Source organism: Barbatula barbatula (assembly GCF_947034865.1).
Source record: "Barbatula barbatula genome assembly, chromosome: 17".
Taxonomy (NCBI): Eukaryota; Metazoa; Chordata; class Actinopteri; order Cypriniformes; family Nemacheilidae; genus Barbatula; species Barbatula barbatula.
In genome coordinates, this window is record NC_136780.1 from 12613721 (window position 1) to 12624645 (window position 10925).

General features: G+C 36.0%; 1 protein-coding gene across 1 annotated transcript; it reads right to left on the minus strand.

The window, feature by feature from the left end:
• Positions 1–306: 306 nt before the first annotated feature.
• On the minus strand, positions 307–10269 carry spo11 (SPO11 initiator of meiotic double stranded breaks). The gene is made up of 13 exons (XM_079478155.1): positions 10006–10269; positions 9809–9922; positions 7814–7902; positions 7503–7569; positions 7003–7111; positions 6673–6759; positions 6335–6371; positions 5838–5947; positions 5125–5224; positions 4885–4922; positions 3288–3364; positions 880–991; positions 307–677 (listed from the first exon to the last, which is right to left on the minus strand). The coding sequence occupies exons 1-13, from the start codon at positions 10095–10097 to the stop codon at positions 558–560; spliced, it is 1152 nt and encodes a 383-aa protein (XP_079334281.1). The 5' UTR covers positions 10098–10269; the 3' UTR covers positions 307–557.
• Positions 10270–10925: the final 656 nt, after the last annotated feature.

Consider the following 10925-nt stretch of genomic DNA (forward strand, 5'->3'; position numbering starts at 1 on the left):
GTTTCATGTATGGATCTGATAACTAACAATCAACAATACTACTAGTGCAGCATTTATTCATCTTAGTTCATGTAAGTGAATGCATTAACTAAAACCTTATTGTAAAGTTTTTATAGTGTCAGTTTTATACAAACAGCGCCTCCTAGCGCTAAAAAAACGTCATAAATTGCTTCCTATTTATCGCAGTGACACAACGTTCTCGTGAACATCTGGGATATTATCGTAAGCAATCATTTTCATGATGGCATTTTAGAATAGTTTGTTGTTGATTTATACTACTCATAAAGAAGTTATCACAGTTTTAATAAGTTAAAAACTAATTAACCAGAAACTGCAGTTTATTTATTTATAAAGAATTGGTGAACATTTCGAACCAGCTGTCAGAAGGTCTTTAAAAAGCTCTCAATCACTACATCCAGCGACACTTACAGAACAGCAAAAGTAACACTATAAGCTAGTAAAAAATAAAAACACTGTAACATTAAATGTATATTTTGCTGTTTTCAATAATTGATTGCTGTAGTACAGATTTTATTCCAGTAGATGCCAGTATACGCTCATATCCAGCATCCATAACGCAGTTTGTTTGGAAGATAAACTCTAGTGAGGAAACGAGGAGCTATACATGCCAGGGACTGTATCTCAGCTTTCTGCTTCAGTCTCTGCATTGCTTTGATCTGAAATCAATAAACACACAATCTCTAATACATTACGTCATATATTGTTATAAGAACTGTACAATGCATTCACAAAGTTACTTTGATGTCAAGACACAAATGTCACATTTTGCATTGGAAAACATGGAAAAACATTTGTGAGATCTCTGCTCTTTTAATACAATTTTAAAAGATAAAGTCACGTATCTACAATAATTTTCACCTCATTCTCCCATGTTGGTTGGCAGGTGATGTACGGTCTGCTTCTCAAGCTGTTGATTTTCCTCTCATCTGCCTGACTAAATGGAATAATAGCTTCTTCTGGAATCCTGTATCTGTGTGTACAAACACAGTTTCAGAACAATATAACAATAATGCACACAAACATGATTTAAAGTGTAATTATTTGGAGGATATATTGACAAAAAATAACTATGTCTTCATAGGTGACCTTACACAATGAAGCGTTATGTTTTAGTCATTTTAGCTCACAAATGAGCTTTTTCTATCTACAAACACCGCAGACCCCCTTACATGGAATTCACCATGTTGTTTCTACAGAACAAACGGACAGACAATTTGCAAACTCACCACTAGATGCCGATACAATGTCAATATTGCTCATTGCGACATTTAAAGTCTCTGTGTTTTTTTATAACTAGACACTTTATTTAGTACAAGTGCTAGTTAACCAATTTTATCCCACAATTTATGAAAATTATACAGCTTACATTAATGTCCACTAAATCTTTATTTTTAATGACCAGAGACATTTAATTTCAGTTGCCCCTCTGAAAGATGATGTTTGTCTCTTTAGTATTAGCAAGATTTAGTTTTACTGTCCAAATGAGCAAATGTCGGATTAAAATTCCCTACTCTTTAAACTTGTAACAAAAAAGCACAAACAATATTTTTTATAGATTTGTCTGCTGTCTCGTAGACATAAAGAATGGTGGTTCTTAAACAAAGCATCATGTTATCTAAGCATCTTGATAGTCCCACATGGGCAACTTCCACCATCTGAGAAACAGCTGATGTGCTGAGATTTTCAAATCACAAATGATTTCACTTAACTCGTATACTGCACCGTAACTTTAATAACTGCATTAACTTCAACAACTGCATTAACTCACCTATTGCACTGCAACTTTAATAGCCAATGTCAATAATTTATGCATACCTAAGTCACTTGCACTATTTTAGTCTAAATTATTATCTGTTCATATCCACCTGTACATTAATGTTCATAGTATATAGCCATCTGTATATATTGTTCATAGTATATACCTACTGTCATATTTTCATAGAACATACCTACTGCAAAATATTTTTATAGTCCATGCCCACTGTATTGTATTCTCTCATATTGTATCCTGTATTTATTCTAACTGTATATCCTGCACTTGCTAACTGCACTTCTGGTTAGACCTAAACTACATTTCGTTACACTGTACTTGTATATGTGTAATGACAATAAAGTTGAATCTAATCTAATCTAATCTAATCTAATCTAATCTAATCTAATCTAATCTAATCTAATCTAATCTAAAATAACCACTCTTAACATTAAGATCTGCATAATCTTTCAACACACAACAAGACCAAGTCAGATTCTGCTTTTCAAAGCTATGATGTATTTGGAATAGTAGGAAATACTAATGCTTTCACAAACCTGACAGTGCTCATATCTGATATACGAGCATATAATAAACCTGATAAAAATGTAAAGTATGTTTCTATGATGATAGTTTGTTTCAAAATAAAGTGTTACATACATTATACGTGCGTGTGAATCAGTTATATTTCTGTGTTCATTGGTGACGTCAATGTATTGCAAATGCCTGCACAAGATATCTGCGCAACAGAGAGCTTTAAGAATGAGGTGGAGCAGGAAACTGGCAGCGTGAATGTGCTGATGCTGTCGGAATCAGAACAAACCAAAAGACCAGAGGATGTTTCCAGCCTTTTGTAATTGTAAAAGATTTAGATAAATCTTTTGTCATTTGACAATAAAAAAAATTTGTCATGTCGAATTCGTTCATCTTAGTTGCTTTGACCTGAAATAATGGCAGCTCAGTAAAAAAAATATACATCAAACTACACTGCTCCTATAAAGCAATATAATTTCCACGATAACTTCTACGACTAGTAAAGATGAAATATCTTGTCTGGCTTTAGAAGGGTTCATGCCAAACAAATAGAAAACCGCTGCAATGACCCCCAGTATTTTTTGTGCACGTTTGCATCTGATTTTCATAATTCCTTTCTGATGTAAAACAAGAAAACATCAGCTGGTGAATCCCTCCAAGACAGTTCTAACAGCACAAAAGGGTCTTGTACCCGAGTGCTAGACAGGTGGCCATCAAAAGCATTAAACATAGCAATATGCATTAACGGCCGCAATTCATTTAGTCTTCTTTCGGTTTTTTCCCAAAGATTCCTGAAAAGTGGTTCTGATTTCATTCACAGCCCATGACAGATGACAAACCCTCTTAAAATAGCTTTCAAGAGGAAGAAAATAAAAAAACAGCAACAAAAACCAAAACAAAAAAGGCCAGAAAGCGGAAAGCAAAGCCAGCCCGGCCTCAATCACAAACCACAGAGTAAAGTAATGAGTTGACTTTCCCAAACCTCTGAATGTCTGAAGGCAGGAGGCCCAACCACTGCACACTGGGGACAGTCAGACTGCGCGCCTCAAAGGCCATAGACTGAGGACAAATGACAGAGTTCAAAAAGTTTGACAGTCACACAGACTTCATTATCACAGCAAATCAAACATGTTCAACATGAATTTACTAGTAGACATTTACATTTATGAATTTGGCAGATGCTTTTATCTAAAATGATTTACATTGCATTAGATTATAAATTTGTATCCGAGTATGTGTAACCCCTGGGATTGAACACATGACCTTGGCATTTCTAGCGCCAAGCTCTCACCACTGAGCTACAGGAAAAGCCAATTCCAAACAATTCAGATTGAATTAGAAGGCACGTGACTGGTTTGGATCAATAGAAATGTTCAAGTCACATTTACATTTAGGTATTTGGCAGACGCTTTTATCAAAAGCAGGTTTTATCTGCAATCCCCTGGGATCAAACCCACAACCTTGCGTTGTTAACGCAATGCTGAGCTACAGGAAAGTCACTGTGTTCTATTACATTTCAACCCGCCGAATGCCTTAAAAACATTTAAAAAAACACCAGATTTGTAGCAAATACCACTTAATTTGATCATATTATTTTTCAGTTTGTTCTTAAAACGTAGTTAAAGTCACCCAAAAATTTAAACCATCTGTCATCATCTCCTCACCCTCTTGTCATTTTAAACCTGTATGACTTTCTGCAGATCACAAAAGAAATGTTTTGAAAAACATTGTTAACCATTCACCTCTATTGTATGGACACAAAACCAATGCAAGTGAATGAGTGCTGCCGCTCTTCGTTAACTAATATATCATACAAAAAGTAATGCAGGCTTGAAATAACAAGAGGGTGAGTAAATGAGAACTTACATTTTTGGGTAAACTATCCCTGTTTTATATAATCTGCCTTATTTTCCAGACCACATTGGCAAATTGTTTTTTGTTTGTTAAATAGAAAAATCTTAAACTTTTATAACAATGTTTCATTTTAACATTAGCTGACTACATAACATGTAACAACAATGAACAATACTTGCAGCATTTATTAATCTTTCATCTTTATATATTAATGTCAATCTTAATTTACACTAATTGTTAACATTATTACAATCAGCTAAAGTGAAAAACTGTAATTCCAATTGCATACTAATATTACAAACAGAGACTAACAAATGTTGTAAAACTATTTTAGCATTGTTAGTTCCTGTTAGCCAACCTTTACTGATGGTGTTACCAACTTCTACTTACTACTGACTTTTGTACCATTTATACTTGTGACGATAATAATAATAATAATTGGCAGACAGACCCCTCGTGATCAGCTCAGACAGACCACTTGAAAACAAAATCTAAATTAATCCGGTTTAGTTGTGATATTTATACTAAAATTCACGACAAAATACTGATCAACAATATGATTTTTTTAAAATGCTTCACTCTTTCCACAAATTTTAAGTTTATGAATGAGTACTTCCTCTTTTTCTTGCCACAAAGAGAGAAGAATAATTACATGTCGCCGAAATGTAATACTCTGCACAGGCCTTGCTGGAAACAGCACAGAAATAGCAGGAAACAGGACTCACCACTGAGCCGTACTTGTAGATGCACATGATCTCGATGCCTGGGAAAAAAAGAGATGCAATCACCACCATACCCATGCAATTATCCTATGGGCCAGCTTCATTTGGGCAAGAACAAAGTAAAGCGTTACACATGCAAGAAGACAGTTCGAATTATTGGTAATTACAGTGTCAGACAGAGCAGAGGTAAACCACACCGGGACCTATATCAACAAGGGTGTGTTTGCGTGCGTTTATTTGTACCATGCGGGTCTGCATCCACCAGAGCGAAGACTGGGACATGTAGCGTGTCCCACAGTTTCCTCACCATCAGTCTGCTGTTGACATCAGGAACACCTTTGCCCTGACAGACACATGAAACACACACCTGAACAACATACATACATCAATCTTTTATTTCTCAATTTGATAGAAGCTTTCCATTTATCAGTGTATTCCCCTGGAGTCAAACCCATGATGCTGTGCTCTTGACAGCATGCTGTCCTTCACGTGCACTACGCTCTCAGGCGTCCGCTCAGTTGATTATACCCAGAATTTTAAAATCAAGTGCAGATGGCAGATTCTTTTCCTATCTAGCGCCTAAACTTTGGAACAGTCTTCCCTGCACTGTTCGGGAGGCAGACACACTCTGTCAGTTTAAATCTAGACTAAAGACACATCTTTTTAAACTTGCATACACTACACTATCATAATATATATACATCATATATATTCCGAAGGTTTAGGTTTCACTAGTAAGATCAACCGGACCAGGAACACTTCCAATAACAACTGATGCATTTGTTGCATCAAAGAGTGCAGAACAGTACTCTACTCTCAGCCAGTCTTATTGTTCCAATGTTACTAGAACGGGCAGGACGCAGTCCGAGGTTACCAGAGCGGGCATGGATTTTTGCTTTGTAACAATGAAAATTGTCAAATATATAAATAAAGCCGACTTGACTTGGCATGCTTACAGTTATGATGATGCATGGAGACAGTCTGGTACAAAAGTCATCGTCCAGAAGTTTCTGGAAAGTTGCATCTTTCTCCACTATAAGGACGAACTTTGCAGATGATACAATGTCTTTGTGATGCTGAGGAATCTAACAGATCACCAGTCTTACTGCACATAAACAGAGAACTGCACTTTTAGGTTCTTTTTGAACCTCGACATTGTCTCTCTTTCACTTTATGGAAAAAGCACATTAGAGGTTTTGCAAAACACTGAAATCATATGTGTAAATGTTTAAAATTCGATTTATAGACAAAAATATAATTGTGCCAAACACATTAATAATCATTAAACGCATTAAATCCTATAGATACATCAGTGTTATTCCTCAGTTTTGAGGATTTTATAATCATTCCAAAATGAGAGGGAGAAAATGATAAAGAATGAGCAAGTGACCCAACATTTTCGAACTCTACAATACATAAATAAATCAGTGATATGCTTAAACCAAAAGGATACGATTGATCCCACTAACATTGGAAGACACAGGGACGGCCTGTGGACAGAATTATAAAAACATTTAGAATGGTTTCACAACAAAAATAGCCTTGAAACTCATCTTTATAAAAACTCCAAACAGACTAAATAACCGAGTAGATGTAGAATGCTGTCTCAGACTAATGTTTTCCAGTGGTAAGACAGCATTTCAGTAAAGCTCATGTGACTGTCTCAAGTCTAAAAATGTTGTTGGTGGAATTACAGATGAACAATTTTGGGCAGGAGATGGCATACTTAAATCATGCTCATGATGTGAACGTTACAGAAGGATGACCATTGACTTTCTAATCTAGACTCACTGTGGTGCTCGAACTGCAGTCCACCATTGTGCCATCTTCCTCCAAATAACACAGTTCACCTGAGATAAGGCCTTTGGTTGTTGCAAGCTGCGAGGAAAAAAGTAATGTTTCGCTTTATGGTACACCCATGCTCGTAAGCTTACATTCCCCTTGCAGAATCTGTGAAATGGCATCTAGCATTTTAATAAATATTTGTTTTTATAGCTTTTTTGGTCTTTTATACATATCAGTTGTATAAAGGTACACATGTCAAAAAGAAGGGTATGTTAACTTGAGTGTAAAACGGTCTCAGAAATGCTAATATCACACATTACAGCAACGTGCACATACAACATGCAGACTCCTGCGGGGAACTTCGAGCATGCACGAAATGTCATCCACGATAGAATCCACGGTTTTCTGTGACCCAAACAGCTGTGGATCATTATAATATATATCCCTGACGGACAGAAAAACAGTTCAACACACAGGTGCACTTGACAAATCGCTTCATTAAAATCAAAGGTTCCACCTGCGCTCTATATCAGATGATTTATGGTGCTGTTTGCAGATTTATACATCATCGCTTATGCCCACAGGTGGCTTCAATAAAATGTTCTTGTAATAGCTGACGGATAAGAATGCTAAATATTTAGACATGAAACAGGTTAAAGAAGCCTTTCCGAAATATACAATATGAAAGACTTTTGGAATGTTGACATTTTCTGGTCCATGTCATCTAAATCAATTCAAATCACTACAAAAATAATGCTAAATGTATTTTCTTCTCACTGATGATCCATTTGAAATGAACTTGTGAAGAATGTCATGGAAATATATTGAACACTCACCTTTTAGTAGCATAGGAGTCACTTTGAACAAGTTTGTACATTACAGACATAAGCTTTAAAATCAGTGCTGTAAACAGAAAACAGAAACACACTGGATACACTCATATTTGGCAACATTAGTTTAACAACATTTTCAGAAAAATCTGTTTCCATTTGACACTCATTGTTTCATGCTAAAGGCCCATTCATGTCATAATTATGTTTCACAAATAAATCATGTAAAATTGCCAACTCATAAAGTTGAATGCTCATGAGAGAAGTATTGTCTGTACAAATATATAAAATAACAATAATGTCAATAAGAATCTTACCAAATTTGGTGGCTGATGAAGGCCAGTCAAATCGAAGAGTCACTACAGATGCATCTGGCTTCAGTACCAATCCAACAGACTCAAGAAACCTGAGAATTATATCAAGACTTTTCTGCTGTTCTTTTCTTTTCCCCAATTTTTCTTTTCCTCCAAGACAATTTGACAATTTATTGATTGCCTTATATCAGTTAAGTCATAACATGCCCTGAAACATGTACAAGAAATGATGACTTCTGGAGTTGCTTCATGACCGGGTGTACGGGCGAAATGTTGTGGGAAAACATCTTGATGTCTCATTTCGTCATTTGAGAAATCTTAAGATGATCATAACCAAATGTTGCGCTGGGAAAATATAACCAGGCACAATAAGGTTTTTATATCTATTTTGCTCTTATGGGGGAAGAAATGATTCAGCTAAATGAGGTTTTCATTATCAAAACTGCTTTGAGAAAAATCTGTCATATTACCTGCACTAGGGAAACATTTATTACAGCAATAAGCCAAGAGTTGTCAGGGCCTCGGCCTCAGAGGGGCCCCAGAAACGTGCGCTAAGCCTTAGGGAGGTTTGACGTAGATCTGACCAGACAGTTTTCTTTGTTCTACACATGAGCTATTATACAGTGAAAACCTTTTTAGAGGACAGATTTTTAAGTGTGTGTGTGTGGGAGAGAGACAGAGAGAGAGAGAGAGAGAGAGAGAGCACTGTGGGTGTGTTCATAAACCCCTTCCTGATCCAAAAAGTTACTTCATTTGTAAATACATAAAGTTTAGACTTCAGACAGACAGACCAACAGTTAGATAGACAGATGCTTGAAGTGGGGAGAACTCTCTGGTACTCTCTTGTGCACGTTGACATGCTAATAATTACTACATTTGACATTTCTAGAACGAAAAATACTACTTGAAAAAATTTCTGGTACAAAATTCTTTACTAAAGGAACCATTTGCAAAAAACCTGATGTAATAATGTTAAATACAAATGTGTCCACAAATGATCATTTCAGTCATTTCATTACCACCCTTTATCTCCTATAGACAGACAAACAGACCAACCGACTGAGGGAAGAAAATGGGATTTACTTGGGGGGCACGAGAAATTATCAGCCATACCGGTATCGGCCGGTATAAATGGTCATTTTTAATGTTATCGATAAACTGGTTAAACCACTTCAGCTGCACGCAGCTCACAGTTAAAATTCACTCACTGTTATTAACAGAACATTGTTAATGTAGGTGCAGTATGTAGATATTTATGAATGTGTAAATAATAGGAACAAAAGCATATTGTGGAATGCCGACTGCAGTCTGAATGACTTCTGCCTTGAGACCTAATAGACTCGTGGCTATTAAGAACACTTTTCTTGGTTGCTCTGGAAGAACGTCTATAATTTATTTATTAAATAAACATTAAACCAGAAAAGTTTAAAAGTTAAAGAACCTTTGACTAGTCTAAAATAGGTTTGGTACATGAATTTTAGGGAAAAAAGAGAACTAATGGTTCCTTTGTTTTCTGCAGTGAATATTTTCAAATAAAAGCAGTTGTCCCCTTTTGCCTTTCGTTTCAGTCTCAGAAAATATTATAATAATATTTAGATACTGTATAATGGATAATATATAGATTATCGGCCAAAATGTACATGTCGGTGCACCCATAACATTTTCCATTTTATATGACGGTCAGACAGACAGACAGATAGATATCATTTTTTTATCATATAGATAGATAGACAGACAGACAGGCAGATAGATATACATTGTTATCCTATAGACAGACAGATACATAGACAGAAAAATATTTATTAACTATGTATGTTAGATAGACAGGTAGACAGGCAGGCAGACAGATGCCATTTTTATCTCATGGATAGACAGAAAAACTGACATTTACTATTTAGATCAATTGCATAGGCCATAAATATTCAGTAACAGTTTCATATACGCAGATCTACTACATTTTTTAACTTTTATTTTGAAACAACGTTTTCTTAAACTCACCTGACATTGGCCCAGCTGGATCTGTTCATCACACTCAGCACAGGTGCCTCACCTGTAGACACACTCGTGGCTACAGTCTGAATGATTGTCTCAATCCGCGTCAAAACATCTTGTCTGTGCATGAGGGACAAGTCATATTCAATCGGTGTTTGTTAAACAGATGAACACGGAGGTCAACTAGATTTCTGCCCTGTCACCTGCTGATGTCCTCCGGGTGCCTGTCAGTGGATTCCTCGCGCGCGAGTAGCGTCTCCCTTAGCTTATCTACCTCAGCGAACTGGTGAGCCATTTAAGTCGAATATCACAACCTACGAATGTTTCTACTTGGTGTAGTTGTAGTACTAATGTAAAATATAAAAACAAATACATAAATAATCGAATGCGAAACTGGTTTTTTAAACTACAGATAACCACCGCGAGAGCGTGAGTAGGTGTGTTTGACTACGTGCGGTGTTGCGAAGAACGCTCGGCGGCGTATGACATCAAAGTACCGCGAGAACTATAGCACATTAAGCATCACTCTCGCGGTACTGAGATGTCGGTCTGCGTTGCCTGCATGAAGATAAACGAATCTTCTGCGTTAACAAATTGTAGAGAATCCAAATATGAGTGGAAATCTGTTATAACTCATTTTCTCTTGGATTTTCATTTAAAATAAATTTAAAATAAACTACTTGTGTTTTTAAAGATTTATTCGACAATATTGTAGATTTGATAGCTGTGGAGCATCATTGCCTGACCATTATTTACCAGCGTATGCGTTGTTATTGTTATTTTAAATATATTAAAACTAAGATGCTTCATACTTATGCATATTCAATGATCATAATATTTAAATGTGTATCACGTGCAAGTACTTAACAGCTGACAAAAATGCATTACATGTGCAATTATATATTTTAGTATTAGTTTCAAGCTCATTGTGGGTTCGATCTCCAGGGAACACACATAGGCCGACTAGTAAACTAGTACGATAGAAGTAATCCTTTCCTCCTTCTCTCAGTTGCTTTGGATAAAAGTGCCCGCCAGATACATAATTAAATGTATTTTAAAGTAAATGTTGAACAGAATTGCCTATTTTTTATCTTTTTCATGGCAGAGGGTTCATTTTATTTTT